Consider the following 23744-nt stretch of genomic DNA (forward strand, 5'->3'; position numbering starts at 1 on the left):
TTATTAGAAAAAATTTCTAATAACTTCTAAGATTTCAAATATTATTTAACTTAACAGGTAAACTAATTTTCTTAAATTTCTCCTTACATGATAATGCCCCAGTGAAAAATTAAGGACCTCCATCAGAAACCTGGAAATCACACGTGAAAAGTTTTATTTACGTAGGGTCGCAATCACCCTGGTTTCCTGAACCATGCAACACCTTGGGATTTAAACTCTGAACTGTAGTTTAGTCCATGGTCACAAGCATGTTCTTTCCACAACTGAGAAGTATTCCTTATCGACTAAGATACCCCACATCTCCCCATCAACTTCATGAGAGCTGCCACCACCTCCTTATTCCTCAGGCTGTAGATAAGGGGGTTCAGCATGGGAGTGAGGATGTTGCTGAAAAGAGAGAGAGCCTGGTCCTGCTCTGGACTATGTGAGGAAGTGAAAGTCATGTAGATGAATATGTTTGGGCCGAAGAAGAGACTTACCACAGTTAGGTGGGAAGAGCAGGTGGCCAGGGCTTTTTTCCTGCCCTTGACAGAGTTCATACGCAGGACAGTGAGGAAGATGAGTGTATAGGAAGCTATGATGAGACTGAAAGGCACAACAAGCAGTACAATGCTTGTGACCACCACCACTAACTGATACACTGAAGTGTCTTCACAGGAAAGCTTAATGAGGACTGGGACCTCACAGAAGAAATGGTGGATCTCCCTTGACCCACAGATGGGAAAATGCATAGGGTAGACTGTATGGATAAATGAACCTATGGAGCCTCCAATCCAACATCCAGCAACCATGTGCAGACAGAACCTGGGGCTCATGATGGTGAGATAACGCAGCGGGATGCAGACAGCCACGTAGCGGTCATAAGCCATGAGAGTCAAGATGAGGCATTCTGACATTCCCAACATCAAGTAGAAGAAACTCTGTGTTCCACAGCCAATCCATGATATGGTCCTTTTCCCTGTGAAAAAGTTAGAGGCTGTCTTCGGAACAATGGTGGAAGTTAATGTCAAGTCAATGAGGGAGAGTTGACTGAGGAGAATGTACATGGGTGTATGGAGCCGAGAGTCCCCCCAGATCAAGACAATGAGAAGTAAGTTTCCCAGGAAAGCAAGGATGTAGATGAAAATGACCACGAAGTTGAGAACAATGGAATGCTGAAACTCAGGAAAGAGTCCCACAAGGATGAAATCAGTTACTGATGATGCATTCCCACCCACCATGCCTCTAAAAGAAATATAACAGGGCTGGGGAACAAATCAAATGCATTAGAACAATGAACACTCAGTACATGTCTTATATCAATATGTGGATCTAAAATTTTATATCTTTCCTCCCATTTGGACTTTCACAATATGTGCTATTAACTCATCAGAAGTATTTAACTACATTTTGTTGAGCAATTGCCTAAAAGTGTGTTAAATAAAGATTATAAAAAATGATCAAATTTAGTTCCTCTTCACCTCGCTAAGATTCATTTTGTTTTCCTCTTTCTATTCTTTATTTTTTCCTCTCTCTTTGCTTTTTCTTGGAGAAACTTATCATAGCAATGGATCTACTTTCTACAAATTTGAACCTCAAAATGTATATATTATTTCTGATAGTCATGGACCCTGATTATTAACTCTTATAGATTTGGGCAAAAGAAATATCAACTTAATTCACTCAATTTAGTTTTGAAAATCACAAATCAATTGCTTTTCAAATTTTAATGAAATATCCCGTTGATTTACTTTCTATGGTAAGTGCCATCATAAACAGGCTTCCCAAGTGGCACAGGTGGTAAAGAATCTGCCTGCGAATGCAGGAGATGCAAGAGACACAGGTTCAATCCCTGGATTGGGACGATTCCCGGGAATAGGAAATGGCAACCCATTCCAGTAATCTTGCTTGGGAAATCCCATGGACAGAGGAGCCTGGCAGGCTATAGTCCATGGGTACACAAAGAGTCAGACTTGACTGAGCAACTTAGCAGGTATGCATACCATCATAGATGGAGTAATAGAAATTCCTAGACTTACATTATTACCTGCTAGGAAGCCATCAATATTCCCTATTTCTGACCAAATAAAGCTTATATTTTCAGTCTAGAATTTTAGATTTTCCATGACTTGGGTCCAAGAAAGCTTATAAATCTTAGATTCCATTAATTTAAAACAGATAACCCACATTCCAGTCAAACATATGTTCTCATGGTTTCTCCACAGGACTTATGTATTCACACAGCTGAACTCCTTCGCTTTTATTTCTGCTCAGAATTATCAGTATACTGAAAGCTGATGAAGAAGAAATTTTCCTATCCACATTCCTACGGTCCCTAATAACATCAGACATATAATTATTTATCATCATAACTAAGAGACAGTGTAGCTTGGAGTCTAAGAGCATTTGTCAGAGGCTGCATACGTGCTCAGTCACTCAGTCTTCTGACTCTTTGTGACCGCAAAGGACTGTAGCCCTCCAGGCTCTTCTGTCCATGGGATTTTTCAGGAACAAATACTGGATGGCTTACCATGTCGTCCTCCAAGTGATCTTCCTGACCCAGGGATCGAACCCACGTTTCCTGCGTCTCCTGCCCTGGCAGATGGATACTTACCACTGAGACACCTCAGGGTATCAAGGGCTAGGATACCCAAATTCAAGCCTAGCTGCATCATTTACTATCTGTGCCTCACTTTCCTGATCTTTAAAATAAGGAAGTTAATCAAATAACATCAAGAGTGTAGTCATGAAGCTTAGATGAGTTATTATTGTATATGTTTATTATAGTTTTCCATGTATACATATTTCTCCAACATAAATCTTAAGGTTTTAAGTGCTAGGATTATGTTTTACTTATCTACTCTATCTCAATAAAATCAGCACAGTAGCTATAGAAGAATATATAGTCAATGAATATTTAACCAGAAAGTTGAACAAACCCCATGGAGTTAGTAGTAACATTTTCATGTAGAATATATGACAAATCCCTCACTGGATTGGCATTGACGATGAGATCTAAAGCTCGTTCCTTACATGTCATCTTACGGAAAAGTGGATTTCCTGCTCCTGAATAAGACAGTTGCTGTATATGGGGAAATTTCATATTCTTTGCTGTTTTCTCTCAGAAGTGCAGTAATATAGCATAGACATCAAAATAGCTGGAAATCCTGTTCTCTATGAATGCAGCAGGAATTTCATAATTTAAACAATGCCCTCCTTTGGTTTAATGGTGATGGTTCATTTCTGAATGTGTTTATCCTGATGATTTTTGTAACAAAATGTCAGTTAATAAATACTATTATTGTTCCTTTAGTGACAACTCTGCTACAATATAAATTATGAAGGTAATCTTGTTGAAAATGATCAGGAAGCACACATTTTGCTAAAGTCATATTCATATGATTTCAGAAGAGTTACAGAATAGTTCTTGAAATATTTTTACCAGCCACTTATTTTTCATTCTACATTTACTTAGTAATCACTATATTTTACACATTCTGTACTAGGTGTTGAAGAAGGGGCAGCAATGCATTCAGATACAGTCAATACCTTCAATACCTTCAATGAACTGTGAGCTTAGATATGAAATCATTTCTATCTACTAATCACAGAAGAGTGAAACAAGTGCTATAACTAAGTCTCCTATGGGGTGACATGCCAACGCAGAAGACAGAGCTAATGTCTGAGTACGATGTAAGTGGATAATTAGGTAAGGTTTAATTTGAGTTCTATCTACCTTGTGCTGTGCTTAGTCGCTCAGTCATGTCTGATTCTTCGTGATCCTATGGACTGTAGTCCATCAGGCTCCTCTGTCCTTGGGGATTCTCCAGGCAAGAATCCTGGAGTGGGCTGCCATGCCCTCCTTCAGGGGATCTTCCCAATCCAGGGATCGAACCCAGGTCTCCCGCATTGCAGGTGGATTCTTCACCATCTGAGCCACCAGGGAAGCCCCATATCTACCTTAGTACACAGCGACTCATGTACATTTAAAGATTGAGGCAACACAGAGTTTGTTGTGGTTAAAAACACATTGATGGCGAAAATCACATTTCCTAAGTGAGTGGGAAACAAATTAGAATTCTTACACACTTTTTTATTCAACTGTTTTGAACTATATAACTCTGAAAGCCTGAGGTTTTCTCATTCCTGAGTAACCTCATGGAATTCTTAACCGTACAGTCATATCATGCCACGTAACTTGTCCTGCCATTTACTTCAATGAGTCGAGACATCCAACTCTTTTGGTATTTTATGTTGAACTCATATGTCTACTAAAAATACTTGATTTCTCTCGCTAGAATAATAATCAAAGGACTTTCAACTTAAAGTGAGTATGAGGTATGGCAAACATTCTAACATTCAAACATTCTAAATCTCAGAAATCATCAGTATCACTGTATCAACCCTATTTGACAATTTGCTTTAGGTCTGTGCTCCTGACTTTAATTACCCAAGGTATGATATGCTTTAAGATTATGAGTGGTTAACTTTATAACAATGAGAATACAACTGGCAAAGAGGTTAATGAAGATGACCAAGTCAGTGTTTAAAAATTTTGGAGCCAAAACTTTAAGAAAAAACATCCACATGTGTTTAATTTTTTACTTGATACTTTTACTTCGTTTTTTATAAATTCGTATTAAATAATAACCAACTACCTGAAAACAAATTGTTGGTTGGTGTTTAGGAAGTAGAAACCTTGGATCATAATATAACCAAATAACACACAGTATTTTTTAAATAGAACAATAAACTATCCCTTAGTAAATATTTCTGTATTATTTATTAAACTTTTCTCACAAAAGTGGATCAATTTTATTAGTTTAATTCAATGGAATAAGTACTTACTGAGAGTCAACTCTGGATATATTTCCATTATTTCTCTAATATGGAAGATGAATCTACTTATAAAGAGGACAGTGTGATATTAACCTGTAGAATTTTATCAACCTTTTAAGACTTTTTACAATGATATGACTACTATATCATTTTAGGAACAGAGTTTGCCCTTATTGTTAGCATACTTTGAGGCCATACCTATTATGGGTTCATACAAGGCAGATGGAAATGAAATCACAACTCAGTCATCAAACAGCTTTTCTAAAGCAACAGGATTAATTCAAGAAATTATCAAGAGATTAAATCGTTTCCTGAGTTTAGGTGCATCTTTGGATATCAGTTTTGAGTCTAAATGAATAGTAATTCTCATTCTCAAATGTTTTACTTGACATCATAAATGGTACCTGCTTAGTATTATGCTGTTTGATTATATGAGTATTTATGACTCATTATTTAATTGATGTAATTCCTACAGATAGTCAAACAGAAATGTAATTCTATGTAGCTTTCCCCTAGACCTCAATCCTGGGAAGCCTACAGTCAGATTTTTATTTTCCTTTGACAAATACAATCACCAAAGTCTGACATTTGAGGACTTAATGATAATCATATAGATTCTCTACAGAATTTCCATTACTAGGCAAGGTTCAAAACTCCTTATTTTTCCTGGTTTCATATCTACCTTAAATTCTATTTATCTCCAATCTCCTCTGCCTCTTGGAATTGCTGATAACTTCCGGATTATTTCTGTGATCAGGTACACTTCTCATTATGCGGCATTAGCCCTTTATTTTGCATAGAAAAGTGAATGCAACTGACTTGATGTTGATGGCAAGTCATACATTTGAAAATGAGACCAGTGGCTATGATTCTATGATACTATGTATATTAAATACTGGTTGGTATATCAGCAAAGATCTAGATAGAAGGCTTACTAATTTCCCATCAAGGGTCTGGAGACCTTGGTAGTGAATAACCTAGGGGAACACAGTCCCCAGACTTTAATTAATTTTGATTCCAGATTGTAATAGGAAAATTTAGAAATTAATTGGCAAACATTAAAATGTACAAAAATATTTCTCACCATGGAAAAATATTCAGATGTTTTAAAATATTTTCACATGATAAACCACAAGGCAAATGATGAATTTCCATCAGGGACATGTAGTCTGTCCTATGATAAATTTCAAAAATAGAAGGATACTCAATATTCAGTATTTCTACATTTACCTCACCCCCCCCAAGAAACTTCCCCCAACTTTTATATGATTCTTTTAGCCAGTATGACTTATAAAGAAGTTAATTGTATAGCAGTTTGATAATATAGCTTCATTTTAACATACTAACATATGGTAAATAAAATCAACTGAGATCAGAAGGACCTAAATTAATGGTCATCCCTCCAATTTTTTAACTGTAAATTTTGTTCAAGTAACTTAAATTTCTGAGTTTTAGTAATGTTGTCTGTGAACGTGGGCATAGTAAAGCTGCCTCACTAGGCTGTGTTTTATATAACCCATTTGAATGAACAAAATTAATGGAGTCCTTGTAAAGTTTCTCAGAAAGTCAATGTGAAGTCTGTCTTGGTTAATTATTACCTGGTTTTGAGGGTATCTTTTGCATATCTAGAGGGAAACATAGTATCTAAAGACTTAATGTTTCCTGTCTCTAAAAGCAATCTGACTGACTATGACTGAATATTTGCCCACAAAGACTCAAAAATAATTTGCAAAATAATTATCATGAAAACCAGATTGTTTTAAAATATGCACTTCAGTTCTTTAAAAACAACTAGAAATGTCAAGGAAGTAAAAAATCAGGCAAACATATTCAGAAAAAGTTGGAAAAGTAAGGTACCTTAGTTAAAGAAAGGGTTGGAAATAATTGCATGATTTTATGTTTCATCAATGAAAATGCAATTATAAATTAATATGTAGTATTTTGGCAATATCAACTCTTTGCATACAAATGTATAAATTAATAAATGTTTAATTTGTACAAGTGGTATGAACAAACATACCATACACTACTCTGGATTTTTTATCAAAATTTCTGCCTTGGTATATTGAATTTCTCCTTTGCATGTGTGCTTACACTTTCATGTTATAATACAGCTGTTTGAGGACAAAGATAACACTAATTCCTCTTTATATCATCTGTATTTAGGTCAGTGAACTACCACCAAAACTTCCCTGCTGCATATATTTGTATGGCCCAGGGGCTCAGAAAATTGTGTGAAATTCACATTTCAGTGTCCATCAGGAAGGTTTACTAGAATATGTTCATTCTTATTAATTTCCATATTAGCTACAGTTGCTTCTATACTTTCAGAGTTGATTAGTTGTGGCAGAGACACTATAGATCACAAAGCCTAAAATATTAAATATCTGAATACTAAAAGAAAAAGTTTGTTATCTTTATAATGAAAACATGTTAGTGAATATGAAATATGACATTGTATTTAATTAATTTTATTCTCCATTTTAAGGATGAAAAGATAATCAGGCTGGTGATATTCCCTAGAATGGTTTCATTCCAAAGATGGGTATATCTTTCCTCTTCTCCTTTGCATTAGCTTCTTGTCTTTTCCCAGCTGTTTGGAAGCCCTCCTCAGACAACCACTTTGCCTTTTGTGTTTCCTTTCCTTGGGGGTGGTCTTGATCACTGCCTCCTCTACAATGTCACAAACCTCCACCCATAGTTCTTCAGGCACCCTGTCTATCAGATCTAATCCCTTGAATGTATTTGTCACTTCCACAGCATAATCATAAGGGATTTGATTTAGGTCATATCTGAATGGCCTAGTGGTTTTCCCTATTTTCTTTAATTTAAGTCTGAATTTTGCAATATGGTGTTCATGATGAGAGCCCCAGTCAGCTCCAGGTCTTGTTTTTCCTGACTGTATAGAGCCTCTCCATCTTCAGTCACAAAGAATATAATCAATCTGATTTTGGTATTGATCATCTGGTGATGTCCATGCGTATAGTTGTCTTTTGTGTTGTTGGAAGAGGATGTTTGCTATGACCAGTGTGTTCTCTTGGAAAATCTTTGTTAGTCTTTGCCCTGCTTCATTTTGTACACTAAAGCCAAACTTGCCTGTTACTCCAAGTATCTCTTGACTTTTTACTTTTGCATTCCAGTCCCCTATGAAGAAAAGGACATCTTTTTTGGGTGTTAGTTCTAGAAGCTGTTTTCTTGAGATATAGAAACATATCTCAAGGAAATTTACTAAAGTGAGTAGCTTCAAATGAACAAGGAATTCTCACTGTCTAAGGGGAAGCAAATCAACTCTGCAGAGTTCCTGAGGTTTCATTCAAGGGAAGGGAAAAATGTTGGGGAGAAAACAGCAGAAGGGCAACATCTCATAATTTCCCCAATTGTTCAGTATACTACTTATAGGTATTATTCCTCCCTTTAAATTACAGTATGGAATTTGTATCCATTTATTTAATGTGATTTTAATAACTAATTATGAGTCAACTATGCAATAAGATATTTATACAGTAGGGTATGAGCTCATAACACCTCATACATATTAAAATGACTTTATCTCATCATCTTGTAGTTTAAAATGCCACTTTCCTTAGCATCTTGTATTATGAAAGATACCAGTTTATTTTAATATTAAACTTTGGAATGCACCTAAACCTGGTTCATTTAAAATAATTTTTATTGATTGTATTTCAACTTATCTGCTAATTTTAATAGTAAGCCAGCTCATGGAATTTTAGTTCATCTTGAGGTCCATAGTGAATTTATATTTTATTAGAAAAAATTTCTAATAACTTCAAAGATTTCAAATATTATTTAACTTAACAGGTAAACTAATTTTCTTAAATTTCTCCTTACATGATAATGCCCCAGTGAAAAATTAAGGACCTCCATTAGAAACCTGGAAATCACACGTGAAAAGTTTTATTTACGTAGGGTCGCAATCACCCTGGTTTCCTGAACCATGCAACACCTTGGGATTTAAACTCTGAACTGTAGTTTAGTCCATGGTCACAAGCATGTTCTTTCCACAACTGAGAAGTATTCCTTATCTACTAAGATACCCCACATCTCCCCATCAACTTCATGAGAGCTGCCACCACCTCCTTATTCCTCAGGCTGTAGATAAGGGGGTTCAGCATGGGAGTGAGGATGTTGCTGAAAAGAGAGAGAGCCTGGTCCTGCTCTGGACTATGTGAGGAAGTGAAAGTCATGTAGATGAATATGTTTGGGCCGAAGAAGAGACTTACCACAGTTAGGTGGGAAGAGCAGGTGGCCAGGGCTTTTTTCCTGCCCTTGACAGAGTTCATACGCAGGACAGTGAGGAAGATGAGTGTATAGGAAGCTATGATGAGACTGAAAGGCACAACAAGCAGTACAATGCTTGTGACCACCACCACTAACTGATACACTGAAGTGTCTTCACAGGAAAGCTTAATGAGGACTGGGACCTCACAGAAGAAATGGTGGATCTCCCTTGACCCACAGATGGGAAAATGCATAGGGTAGACTGTATGGATAAATGAACTTATGGAGCCTCCAATCCAACATCCAGCAACCATGTGCAGACAGAACCTGGGGCTCATGATGGTGAGATAACGCAGCGGGATGCAGACAGCCACGTAGCGGTCATAAGCCATGAGAGTCAAGATGAGGCATTCTGACATTCCCAACATCAAGTAGAAGAAACTCTGTGTTCCACAGCCAATCCATGATATGGTCCTTTTCCCTGTGAAAAAGTTAGAGGCTGTCTTCGGAACAATGGTGGAAGTTAATGTCAAGTCAGTGAGGGAGAGTTGACTGAGGAGAATGTACATGGGTGTATGGAGCCGAGAGTCCCCCCAAATCAAGACAATGAGAAGTAAGTTTCCCAGGAAAGCAAGGATGTAGATGAAAATGACCACGAAGTTGAGAACAATGGAATGCTGAAACTCAGGAAAGAGTCCCACAAGGATGAAATCAGTTACTGATGACGCATTCCCACCCACCATGCCTCTAAAAGAAATATAACAGGGCTGGGGAACAAATCAAATGCATTAGAACAATGAACACTCAGTACATGTCTTATATCAATATGTGGATCTAAAATTTTATATCTTTCCTCCCATTTGGACTTTCACAATATGTGCTATTAACTCATCAGAAGTATTTAACTACATTTTGTTGAGCAATTGCCTAAAAGTGTGTTAAATAAAGAATATTATAAAAAATGATCAAATTTAGTTCCTCTTCACCTCGCTAAGATTCATCTTGTTTTCCTCTTTCTATTCTTTATTTTTTCCTCTCTCTTTGCTTTTTCTTGGAGAAACTTATCATAGCAATGGATCTACTTTCTACAAATTTGAACCTCAAAATGTATATATTATTTCTGATAGTCATGGACCCTGATTATTAACTCTTATAGATTTGGGCAAAAGAAATATCAACTTAATTCACTCAATTTAGTTTTGAAAATCACAAATCAATTGCTTTTCAAATTTTAATGAAATATCCCGTTGATTTACTTTCTATGGTAAGTGCCATCATAAACAGGCTTCCCAAGTGGCACAGGTGGTAAAGAATCTGCCTGCGAATGCAGGAGATGCAAGAGACACAGGTTCAATCCCTGGATTGGGACGATTCCCGGGAATAGGAAATGGCAACCCATTCCAGTAATCTTGCTTGGGAAATCCCATGGACAGAGGAGCCTGGCAGGCTATAGTCCATGGGTACACAAAGAGTCAGACTTGACTGAGCAACTTAGCAGGTATGCATACCATCATAGATGGAGTAATAGAAATTCCTAGACTTACATTATTACCTGCTAGGAAGCCATCAATATTCCCTATTTCTGACCAAATAAAGCTTATATTTTCAGTCTAGAATTTTAGATTTTCCATGACTTGGGTCCAAGAAAGCTTATAAATCTTAGATTCCATTAATTTAAAACAGACAACCCACATTCCAGTCAAACATACGTTCTCATGGTTTCTCCACAGGACTTATGTATTCACACAGCTGAACTCCTTCGCTTTTATTTCTGCTCAGAATTATCAGTATACTGAAAGCTGATGAAGAAGAAATTTTCCTATCCACATTCCTACGGTCCCTAATAACATCAGACATATAATTATTTATCATCATAACTAAGAGGCAGTGTAGCTTGGAGTCTAAGAGCATATGTCAGAGGCTGCATACGTGTTCAGTCACTCAGTCTTCTGACTCTTTGTGACCGCAAAGGACTGTAGCCCTCCAGGCTCCTCTGTCCATGGGATTTTTCAGGAACAAATACTGGATGGCTTACCATGTCTTCCTCCAAGTGATCTTCCTGACCCAGGGATCGAACCCACGTTTCCTGCGTCTCCTGCCCTGGCAGATGGATACTTACCACTGAGACACCTCAGGGTATCAAGGGCTAGGATACCCAAATTCAAGCCTAGCTGCATCATTTACTATCTGTGCCTCACTTTCCTGATCTTTAAAATAAGGAAGTTAATCAAATAACATCAAGAGTGTAGTCATGAAGCTTAGATGAGTTATTATTGTATATGTTTATTATAGTTTTCCATGTATACATATTTCTCCAACATAAATGTTGAGGTTTTAAGTGCTAGGATTATGTTTTACTTATCTACTCTATCTCAATAAAATCAGCACAGTAGCTATAGAAGAATATATAGTCAATGAATATTTAACCAGAAAGTTGAACAAACCCCATGGAGTTAGTAGTAACATTTTCATGTAGAATATATGACAAATCCCTCACTGGATTGGCATTGATGATGAGAACTAAAGCTCATTCCTTCCATGTCATCTTACGGAAAAGTGGATTTCCTGCTCCTGAATAAGACAGTTGCTGTATATGGGGAAATTTCATATTCTTTGCTGTTTTCTCTCAGAAGTGCAGTAATATAGCATAGACATCAAAATAGCTGGAAATCCTGTTCTCTATGAATGCAGCAGGAATTTCATAATTTAAACAATGCCCTCCTTTGGTTTAATGGTGATGGTTCATTTCTGAATGTGTTTATCCTGATGATTTTTGTAACAAAATGTCAGTTAATAAATACTATTATTGTTCCTTTAGTGACAACTCTGCTACAATATAAATTATGAAGGTAATCTTGTTGAAAATGATCAGGAAGCACACATTTTGCTAAAGTCATATTCATATGATTTCAGAAGAGTTACAGAATAGTTCTTGAAATACTTTTACCAGCCACTTATTTTTCATTCTACATTTACTTAGTAATCACTATATTTTACACATTCTGTACTAGGTGTTGAAGAAGGGGCAGCAATGCATTCAGATACAGTCAATACCTTCAATACCTTCAATGAACTGTGAGCTTAGATATGAAATCATTTCTATCTACTAATCACAGAAGAGTGAAACAAGTGCTATAACTAAGTCTCCTACACGGTGACATGCCAACGCAGAAGACAGAGCTAATGTCTGAGTACGATGTAAGTGGATAATTAGGTAAGGTTTAATTTGAGTTCTATCTACCTTGTGCTGTGCTTAGTCGCTCAGTCATGTCTGATTCTTCGTGATCCTATGGACTGTAGTCCATCAGGCTCCTCTGTCCGTGGGGATTCTCCAGGCAAGAATCTGGAGTGGGTTGCCATGCCCTCCTTCAGGGGATCTTCCCAATCCAGGGATCGAACCCAGGTCTCCCGCATTGCAGGTGGATTCTTCACCATCTGAGCCACCAGGGAAGCCCCATATCTACCTTAGTACACAGCAACTCATGTACATTTAAAGATTGAGGCAACACAGAGTTTGTTGTGGTTAAAAACACATTGATGGCGAAAATCACATTTCCTGAGTGAGTGGGAAACAAATTAGAATTCTTACACACTTTTTTATTCAACTGTTTTGAACTATATAACTCTGAAAGCCTGAGGTTTTCTCATTCCTGAGTAACCTCATGGAATTCTTAACTGTACAGTCATATCATGCCGCGTAACTTGTCCTGCCATTTACTTCAATGAGTCGAGACATCCAACTCTTTTGGTATTTTATGTTGAACTCATATGTCTACTAAAAATACTTGATTTCTCTCGCTAGAATAATAATCAAAGGACTTTCAACTTAAAGTGAGTATGAGGTATGGCAAACATTCTAACATTCAAACATTCTAAATCTCAGAAATCATGAGTATCACTGCAACCACCCTATTTGACAATTTGCTTTAGGTCTGTGCTCCTGACTTTAATTACCCAAGGTATGATATTCTTTAAGATTATGAGTGGTTAACTTTATAACAATGAGAATACAACTGGCAAAGAGGTTAATGAAGATGACTAAGTCAGTGTTTAAAAATTTTGGAGCCAAAACTTTAAGAAAAAACCTCCAAATGTGTTTAATTTTTTACCTGATACTTTTATTTTGCTTTTTATAAATTCTTATTAAATAATAACCAGCTACCTGAAAACAAATTGTTGGTTGGTGTTCAGGAAGTAGAAACCTTGGATCATAGCATAACCCAATTATACACAGTATTTTTAAAATAGAACAATAAACTATCCCTTAGTAAATATTTCTGTATTATTTATTAAACTTTTCTCACAAAAGTGGATCAATTTTATTAGTTTAATTCAATGGAATAAGTACTTACTGAGAGTCAACTCTGAATATATTTCCATTATTTCTCTAATATGGAAGATGAATCTGCTTATAAAGAGGACAGTGTGATATTAACCTGTAGAATTTTATTGACCTTTTAAGACTTTTTACAATGATATGACTACTATATCATTTTAGGAACAGAGTTTGCCCTTATTGTTAGCATACTTTGAGGCCATACCTATTATGGGTTCATACAAGGCAGATGGAAATGAAATCACAACTCAGTCATCAAACAGCTTTTCTAAAGCAGCAGGATTGATTCAAGAAATTATCAAGAGATTAAATCGTTTCCTGAGTTTAGGTGCATCTTTGGATATCAGTTTTGAGTCTAAATGAATAGTAATTCTCATTCTCAAATGTTTTACTTGACATCATAAATAGTACATGCTTAGTATTATACTGTGTTTGATTATATGAGTATTTATGACTCATTATTTAAGTGATGTAATTCCTACAGATAGTCAAACAGAAATGTAATTCTATGTAGTTTTCCCCTAGACCTCAATCCTGGGAAGCCTACAGTCAGATTTTTATTTTCCTTTGACAAATACAATCACCAAAGTCTGACATTTGAGGACTTAATCATATAGATTCTCTACAGAATTTCCATTACCAGGCAAGGTTCAAAACTCTTTATTTTCCTGGTTTCATTTCTACCTTAAATTCTATTTATCTCCAGTCTCCTCTGCCTCTTGGAATTGCTGAAAACTTCCAAATTTTCTGTGATCAGGCATACCTTCTCACTATGCAGCATTAGCCCTTTATTTTGCATAGAAAAGTGAATGCAACTGACATGATGTTGATGGCAAGTCATGCATTTTGAAAGTGAGATCAGTGGCTATGATTCTGTGTATATTATATACTGGTTGGTATATCAGTGAAGATCTAACTTGACAGTAAGATTGTTTAATAATTTTCCTTCAAGGATCTGGAGACCTTGTTAGTGAGTGACTTATGGGAACACAGTCCCCAGACTTTAATTAATTTTGATTCCAGATTGTAATAGGAAAACTTAGAAATTAATTGGCAACAGTTAAAATGTACAAAAATATCCCTCACCATGGAAAAATATTCAGATGTTTTAAAATATTTTCACATGATAAACCACAAGGCAAATGATAAATTTCCATCAGGGACATGTAATCTGCCCTATGATAAACTTCAAAAATAGAAGGATACTCAATATTCAGTATCTCTACATTTACCTCGCCCCCCCAAGAAACTTTACCCAATTTTTATATGATTCTTTATAGCCAATATGACTTCTAATGAAGTTCATTTTATAGCAGTTTGATAATATAGCTTCATTTTAACATACTGACATATGGTAAATAAAATTAACTGAAATCAGATGGACCTAAATTAATGGTCATCTCTCCAATTTTTTAACTGTAAATTTTATTCAAGTAAATTAGATTTCTGAGTTTTAGTAATGTTGTCTGTGGATGTGGGCATAGTAAAGCTGCCTCACTAGGCTGTGTTTTATATAACCCATTTGAATTAACAAAATTAATGGTGTCCTTGTAATGTTTTTCAGAAAGTCAATGTGAAGTCTCTCTTGGTTTATTATTATTACCTGGTTTTGAGAGTACCTTTTGCATATCTAGAGCAAAACACAGTATCTAAAGATTTAATGTTTCCTGTCTCTAAAAGCAGTCTAACTGACTATGACTGAATATTTGCCGACAAAGACTCAAAAATAATTTGCAAAATAATTATCATGAAAACCAGATTGTTTTGAAATATACATTTCAATTCCTTAAAAACAACAGACAATTGTCAAAGGAAATAAAAAATCAGGCAAATACATTCAGAAAAAGTTGGAAAAGTAATGTACCTTAGTTAAAAATGTAAGCTTAGTTCTGAACACTTTAACCCCTTCATCACACATGCAAATCTCAAAAGGGTTGGAAATAATTTAATAATTTTATGTTTTATCAATAAAAATGCAATTTTATTTATTTTATTTTTTTAAAATGCAATTTTAAATTAATATGTAGTATTTTGGCAATATCAACTCTTTGCATACAAATGTATAAACTTATGTGCTTAATTTGTACAAGTGGTATGAACAAACATACCATACAGTACTCTGGATTTTTGATCAAAAGTTCTGCCTTGTTATTTGAATTACTCTAGAATATGTGTTTACAGTTTCATGTTATAATGCAGCTGTTTGAGGACAAAGATAACACTAATTTACCTTTATATCATCTTTATTTAGAGTCAGCAACCTACCACCAAATGTGTCCTGCTGCATATATTTGTATGGCCCATGGGCTCAGAAAATTGTGTGAAATTCAAATTTCAGTGTCCATCAGGAAGGTTTATTCATTCTGATTAATTTCCATATTAGCTACAGCTGCTTCTATATTTTCAGAGTTGATTAGTTGTGGCAGAGACCCTATAGACCACAAAGACTAAAATATTAAATATCTGAATCTTCAAAGAAAAAGTTTGCCAACTTCTGGTCTTTGTTATCTTTATAAGTTTATTGAAAACATATTCACTAATTGTTGCTGTTGCTACTGCTAAGTCACTTCAGTTGTGTCCGACTCTGTGTGACCCCATAGATGGCAGCCCACCAGGCTCTCCCGTCCCTGGGATTCTCCAGGCAAGAACACTGGAGTGGGTTGCCATTTCCTTCTCCAATGCATGAAAGTGAAAAGTGAAAGCGAAGTTGCTCAGTCTTGTCCGACCCTCAGCGACCCCACGGACTGCAGCCTACCAGGCTCCTCTGTCCATGGGATTTTCCAGGCAGGAGTACTGGAGTGGGGTGCATTGCCTTCTCCATCACTAATTGTTAGTGAATATGAAATATGAAATTATATTTAATTTTATTCTCCATTTTAAGGATGAAGGGATTAGCAGGTTGGTGATATTCCCTAGAATGGTTTCATTCCAAATGTGATATCTTTGATGAATAAAATAATCACAATCTCTAGTACTGGTATTTGGTTGTTAATCTTGCAAAAATGTTGTTTTAATTTCCCACCAATAAAGAGAATGGGGCTTCCCTTGTGGCTCAGACAGTAAAGAATCTGCCTGCAATTCAGGAGACCCAGGTTTGATCCCTGGGTAAGGAAGATCCCTTGGAGAAGGGAATGGATACCCACTCCAGTATTCTTGCCTGGAGGATTCCATGGACAAAGGATCCTGGTGGGCTACATTCCTTGGGGTCACAGAGAGTCAGATATGACTGAGCAACTAACACCTTCACTTCACTTTTCAATAAAGAGAATAAAAAGCATTCAGTTATTATGTGGGAAGTACAAGTAGTAAATATTCACAGTCTTGCAGTGTTAAAACTCTCCATATCAAATATTGCTAGAAGTGTGAGGTAAGCGTACAAATGAATAACAAATGGATAACAGCCAGACTCTGTATCAAAACAGAACTTCTACCCACAACTTTCAGCTATCAGCCCAGGAAGCCAGCCTATATTCTCTAGTAACCAATTCAAGAGATCAGATGATCACCCAATAGCAACTGACCTGTACCAGTTAAGACTTGACTAATTATTATCAGACAGTTTTTATGCTCATTTCCAACTTCTGACCAATTGAAAGAAGCCAAATATCCTCTCCTAATCAATAACACAGGACACTCTGTTTTTAGTTAGCCTGCCGACAGCTTCCACAAGTCAAAAATCTCCAATAGGGCATACATGACACCTTCCTTTTTCCCACAATGAAGTTTTCCCACTCCTCTACTTGACTTTGATTCTTTACCAAACTGAAGTGATGGTAGCTGATTCCCTTACTGTAAAGCATTAGTCACTCAGTTGTGTCCAGCTCTTTGTGACCCCATAGACTGCAGTTCACAAGGCTCCTCTGTCTTTGGAATTCTTCAGGCAAGAATACTAGAAAAAACAACAACAACAACAACAACAAAATTATAGGAGAATAAAATAAAAAGTAAAAACAAACAAACAGACAAACAAGAATACTAGAATGGGTAGCCATTCCCTTCTCCAGGGGATCTTCCTAACCCAGGGATTGTACCTGGACCTCCTGCATTGCATGCAGATTCTTTACCTTCTGAGCCACCAGAGAAACCCTCCTTACTGTAAAAGCTCTAATTAAATATCCTTGATATTCTCTCATTTGTAATATCTTCAGTTATTTCCACAGTAGTGTTTAAAATGGTGTGTGGACTCTTAAACAGGAGCTATAGAAGAGTTACAATTCAGAATCCTAGGATTTTAAAGTTGTCCATGTCTTCTACAGCACAGCGTGGCTTATCATTGGACACACAACCTGATGTCAGAAACTGAACGCCTGTATATGACAAGTGACTGTGCAGCAGGAGTAGCCTACCATGAGCCACTATTTTAAATGGATCAAATTGTGAGTTTAACCAGGCGCAGCAATCCAACATATAATGAAAATGATGTATTGAGAAATTGAATTAAGCAGATTCAGAGATCATAAGTAATGATCCACGAATGGTACCATGAATGGTAGCCCAATCAGTCTTCAAAGACATCTACTTTTGTTAAACCAATGCCTCTTCCTAAGATCAAAGAATGGAAAAAGCAAAAATGTGAACCTAATTCACTGATGCATTAGTTTAGTACATTGGTTTAAGCCAAAATAAGGGATTTCTTTTACCTTATGACCCCATTCTTAGGAGACCCTAAAGGACAGTTGTGTGTGAAAATCTTCCCTCAGGGCAGAGGTTTAATTATTTACTCTGTATGTAGAGAGATATAGACTGAGATAAGGACATACATAACTTAAGCCATGGTTAATGGCTTGGCTAGTTGTATGTGGCCTGGGGAAGCATAATTTGAAAAATCAGAAACAAAGAAGTCTATGGAAGGAGCATGAAGTATGAATGAATCTGTAAGATAGGAATAAACTGAGCAGAACTTTCTACTTCATATCAGTGCCTTCTTAGAGCACCCATCATTGAATGGCCACTAAAGAAAGAGGTGGACAGAATGACTTATCCAGTAAAGGTCATATAGTTTTTATCAGTGGCCAACCTGGTGCTTATATATAATAGGACCATGAATGGAATGACAATGAATGCAATGAAGCAGGCTGTGCATGGGTCCAATACCATGGGTACCCTTGAACCAAAATCAATCAATTGGGGATTATCTAGAAACCAATGCTGAATGAACACTATGATTGCCACATTGGACCATAGTACCCCAGACAAGACAAGGAAGCTTCTTCATGGAATTGGCATCTGTGGTGGTGAATTTGATTTTTATTTTCTGCACTACCTCTTCCAGTACTTCTTCAAGAGTTTGCACAGTTCCTTATTGAGAAATACTGAATCTTACATCAATATTGCCTCAGGCAAAGATGCCTATTTTACAGGGATGGGCCTGTGGCAATGCATGTATGACCTCATGATTCTCTCATCCTACCATGTGAGAATTAATGTGGAAACTGTTAACCTGATAGAACAACAGAATACCTTTTAGAGTTTCATTGAAGATTCTAGCTAAAGGTCAGTGAGATGGGGTATTGTCCCTCAGGATGTGGCATATGTACTGAATCAAGGGTTATTGCATGGTGTTGTTGCACAATACCGGGAATGTATCAGTGCAAGGGTAAAGCAATGATTGCTTCTTCCTCCCTTTACTCTGTCACTTGTGACATTTATGCTTCCCATTCCCTTAAGCTTGGGTTCTGTCAAAATATAGGTCCTGAACACGGGATGCAACTGTGGAAGTACCTCCTGAGAATAGACATTGACCAAAGGAGACTGAGACTGGTGAGGGATTTTTCTTTCTTCTGACCTTCAGTTGGATAATTCTGGAAGGCATTATGTATGCTTCTTAGGAGGGCCAACAAAATAGAACTCCAGCTACACACAGTAACATCCTTGAATACCCTATAAATGAAAATCTTATAATACATACTTCCCTGGCAGTTCAGGGGTTAAGACTCTGCACTCCAAACACAGGGGGCAGAGGTTCCATTCCTGGTAGAGGAACTAAGATCCTGCATGCTGCATAGTGCGGCCAGAAAATGAACCAACCAACCAAACAAAAAAACCCAATAAAAACTTGATATTTTTCCACCTTCTCTATGTCACTCTCCCTACTGTATCACTCTTGCTTCCTGAGATCATCTCCCAAGTCCCTGTATCAGGTTCTGTTTTCAGGAGAACTCAAGACAAGAAATTCTTCAAACTTATTTCCCACCACTCTTTGCTTTCCTGCTAGTTACGATCACGAAGGCTTGGAGACATCAATACCCTAAGTACTTCACAAATTCTAGAATCCCCTGCTTTCTGTTCTTTATCCTGAAATACAGTTTCTCTTTTCCTCAACTTGGTTACTCCCTATTTTCATGTTTTAACTTCAGCAAACTTCATCATAAATCAACAATACTTCAATTTAAAAAGTAAACTTCCTCAGAGGAATCTTCCTTGACACTCCCTAAATGTACTAAACTTGGAAGTCTGCTCATCCCAACATTATTTTTTACTCAGGTATAGTTTGTTCACAAGATTTGATTAGTTTCAGGTGTACAGAAAAATGATTCAGATATGTAATTTTTTTTCAGAGTTTTTTCCTTACAAGTTATGACAGGATATTAAATGTAGTTCCCTGTGCTATACAGCAAATCCTTGCTGTTTATCTATTTTATGTATAGTAGTATACATCTGTTAATCCCTTACTTCTGATTTATCCCTTTGATGACTCTAGGTTTGTTTTGTATGTCTATGAGTCTGTTTTTGTTTTGTAAGTAAGTTCACTTGTACTATTTTTAGACTACACATATAAATAATATCATATAATGTTTTTCTTTCTCTGTCTGATTTACTTAGTATGATAATGTCTAAGCCCACTCACATTGCTGCAAATGGCAATGTTTCATTCCTTTTGTAGAAGTAATATTCCATTTTCCATTGTGTATGTGTATATTCTTTATCCATTCATTTGTTGATGCACACTTAGGTTGCTTCCATGTCTTGGCCAATTATAAATAGTGCTGATATGATCATTGGGATGCATATGTCTTTTCAAATTACATTTCTCATTTTTTGGATATAGGTGCAGGAATGAGAATCTTGGATCATATAGTAACTCCATTTTTAAAAAGAAACTGCATACTGTTTTATATAGTGGATGCATCAGTTTTCATTTCAACCAACACTGTAAGAGGGTTCCCTTTTCTTCACGTACTCTTCAGCATGTATTGTTTGTAGTCTTTTTGATGTGCCCATCCCAACATTAAAAATAGACAGATTTTAATTCATATGCATTTTATGGGACTTTGGTCACAAACATTAGCATAGTTTATGGCACATAATATTTTCACAATATGTTATATTCAATTTGATAAATATGATTGGTAAATCCTTGAGAGTAACGAGAGCTCAGGAAAGAAATGCATCTTAGTTCTCATTTTCATTACTTAAGCAGGGTACTTAACATGGTCCAGATGTGTTTAAGAGTCACTGTTCTGGAGAACCATATGGTAGATGTTATTTGGGATTTAATTAGAATAATTTTTCAGTTTTCTCAGGTGATAAATACATCATGAATACTACAAAGTACTATAAGGATACTGGGCTTTCCAGGTGGTGCTAGTGGTAAAGAGCCCTCCTATCAACCCAAGAGATATAAGAGATGCTGGCTTGATTCCTGGGTGAGAAAGATCCCCTGGAAAAGGATGTGGCAACCCACTCTGATATTCCTGCCTGGAGAATCCCATGGACAGAGGAGCCTGGAAGGCTACAGTCCATGGGATCACAAAGAATTGGACACGACTGAGATGACTTAGCACACATGCACAGGTATGCTATACACACACAACAACTTTTCAAGTTATTTTATGATATGATAGAAAAATTGAGTTGTATAAAACAGTGAGAAAACAGTTTTAAATATAGTTTTTCATAGGAAATGAACTGTTTGAGGCCCAATCTGGTTGCTTGCTGTAATTAAAAAACATTTTTAGCATATTATGCAATTAACCTCTCATTTTACCTTGTTTCTGTGAGCATGTCCTTTAGTAGCTTCTTTCTTTTGATACTGAAGAGCATGTGTATTATTCAACTGCTTTGCTGAAGCCAGTAACTATGTTATTGACTCTATTATGACCTATCAAATCCCTTACGATTACACAGTGGAAGTGACAAATAGATTCAAGGGATTAGATCTGATAAAGTGCCTGTAGAACTATGGATGGAGGTTCATAACAGGTACAGGAGGCAGTGATCCCCAAGAAAAAGAAATGCAAAAAGGCAAAATGATTGTCTGAGGAGGCCTTACAAATAGCTGAGAAAAGAAGGGAAGTGAAAGGCAAAGGAGAAAAGGAAAGATATACCCATTTGAATGCAGACTTCCAAAGAATAGCAAGGAGAGATAAGAAAGCCTTCCTCAGTGATCAGTGCAAAGAAATAGAGAAAAACAATAGACTGGGAAAGACTAGAGATCTCTTGAAGAAAATTAGAGATACCAAAGGAACATTTCATGCAAAGATGGGCACAATAAAGAACAGAAATGGTATGAAACTAACAGAAGCAGAAGACATTAAGAAGAGGTGGCAAGAATACATAGAAGTATACAAAAAAAGATCTTAATGATCCAGATAACCACAATGGTGTGATTACTCAACTAGAGCCAGACATCTTGGAGTGCCAAGTCAAGTGGGCCTTAGAAGCATCACCATGAACAAAGCTAGTGGAGGTGATGGAATTCCAGCTGAGATATTTCAGATACTAAAAGATGATGTTGTGAAAGGACTGCACTCAATATGCCAGCAAATTTGGAAAGCTCAGCAGTGGCCACAGGACTGGAAAATATCAGTTTTAATTCCAATGCCAAAGAAGGGTAATGTCAAAGGATGTTTAAAGTATCACACAGTTGCACTCATTTCACATGCTAGCAAAGTAATACTCAAAATTCTCTAAGCTAGGCTTCAACAGTACATGAACCGAGAACGTCCAGATATTCAAGCTGGATTTGAAAAAGGCAGAGGAGCCAGAGATCAAAATGCCAACATGTTTTGGATCATAGAAAAAGCAAGAGAATTTCAGAAGAACATCTATTTCTGCTTCATTGACGACACTAAAGCCTTTGTGTGGATCACAACAAACTGTGGAAAATTCCTAATCAGATGGGAATACCAGACCACCTTACCTGCCTAGTGAAACCTGTATGCAGGTTAAGAAGATCCAGTTAAGACCAAACATGGAAAAATGGACTGGTTCAAAATTGGGAAAGGATTACGTCAAGGATGTATACTGATACTCTGTTTATTTAACTTATATGCAGAGTACATCATGTGAAATGCTAGACTGGATGAAGCAGAATCTGGAATCAAGATTGCTGGGAGAAATATCAATAACCTCATATATGCAATTGACACCACCCTTATGGCAGAAAGTGAAGGGGAGCTAAAGACCCTCTTGATGAAGGTGAAAGAGGAGAGTGAAAAAGCTGGCTTACAATTGAAGATTCAAAAAATGAAGATCATGGCATCTGGTCCCATCACTTCATGGAAAATACATGGAGAAACAATGGAAACAGTGACAGACTCTATTTTCTTGGGCTCCAAATTCACTGTGGATTGTGACTGCAGCCATGAAATTAAAAGATGCATGCTCCTTGGAAGAAAAACTATGACAAACCTAGGCAACATATTGAAAAGCAAAGACATTACTTTGCTGACCGAAGGTCCATTTAGTTAGAGCTATGGTTTTCCCAGTAGTCATGTATGGATGTGAGAGTTTGACCATAAAGAAGGCTGAGCGCTGAAGGATTGCTTTTGAACTGTGGTGTTGCAGAAGACTCTTGAGAATCCCTGGGACTGCAAGGAGATCAAACCAGTTAATTCTAAAGGAATTCAATCCTGAATATTCATTGGAAGGACTGATGCTGAAGCTGAACCTCCAATACTTTGGCCACCTCATGGAAGAGCCGACTCATTAGAAAAGACCCTGATGCTGGGAAAGATTGAAAGCAGGGGGAGAAGGGAATGACAGAGGACAAGATGGTTGGATGGCATCACCAACTCAATGGACATGAGTTTAATCGAGCTCTAGGAGATGGTAAAGGATAGGGAAGCCTAGGGTGCTGCAGTCACTGGGGTCACAAAGAGTCTGACATGACTGAGTGATTGAACAGCAACAACCAGGGCACAATACACAATTATTTGGCTAAGTATTCACCATACCCATTTTCTGTTCCTCTGGTGACACAGCTAGAAGATATTTTCCAGCCACCATTCAGTAAGATGTGGCATAGGACTTGCTGTTGTTGTCACTAAGCTGTGTCTGACACTTTTGCAACCCCATGGATGGTAGCTCACCAAGCTCCTTGGGAATTCCCAGGCAAGAATATTGGAGT

General features: G+C 36.9%; 2 protein-coding genes across 2 annotated transcripts; both read right to left on the reverse strand.

The window, feature by feature from the left end:
• Positions 1 to 249: 249 nt before the first annotated feature.
• On the reverse strand, positions 250 to 1377 carry LOC113888714 (olfactory receptor 2L8-like). The gene has a single exon (XM_027535744.1). It carries the CDS (start codon positions 1218 to 1220, stop codon positions 285 to 287), a length of 936 nt encoding a protein of 311 aa, XP_027391545.1. The 5' UTR covers positions 1221 to 1377; the 3' UTR covers positions 250 to 284.
• Positions 1378 to 8857: 7480 nt separating this feature from the next.
• Positions 8858 to 9957, reverse strand: LOC113888715 (olfactory receptor 2L8-like). The gene has a single exon (XM_027535745.1). The coding sequence runs from the start codon at positions 9798 to 9800 to the stop codon at positions 8865 to 8867; it is 936 nt and encodes a 311-aa protein (XP_027391546.1). The 5' UTR covers positions 9801 to 9957; the 3' UTR covers positions 8858 to 8864.
• Positions 9958 to 23744: the final 13787 nt, after the last annotated feature.

Source organism: Bos indicus x Bos taurus, unplaced genomic scaffold, assembly GCF_003369695.1.
Source record: "Bos indicus x Bos taurus breed Angus x Brahman F1 hybrid unplaced genomic scaffold, Bos_hybrid_MaternalHap_v2.0 tig00001207_arrow_arrow_obj, whole genome shotgun sequence".
Classification (NCBI taxonomy): domain Eukaryota; kingdom Metazoa; phylum Chordata; class Mammalia; order Artiodactyla; family Bovidae; genus Bos; species Bos indicus x Bos taurus.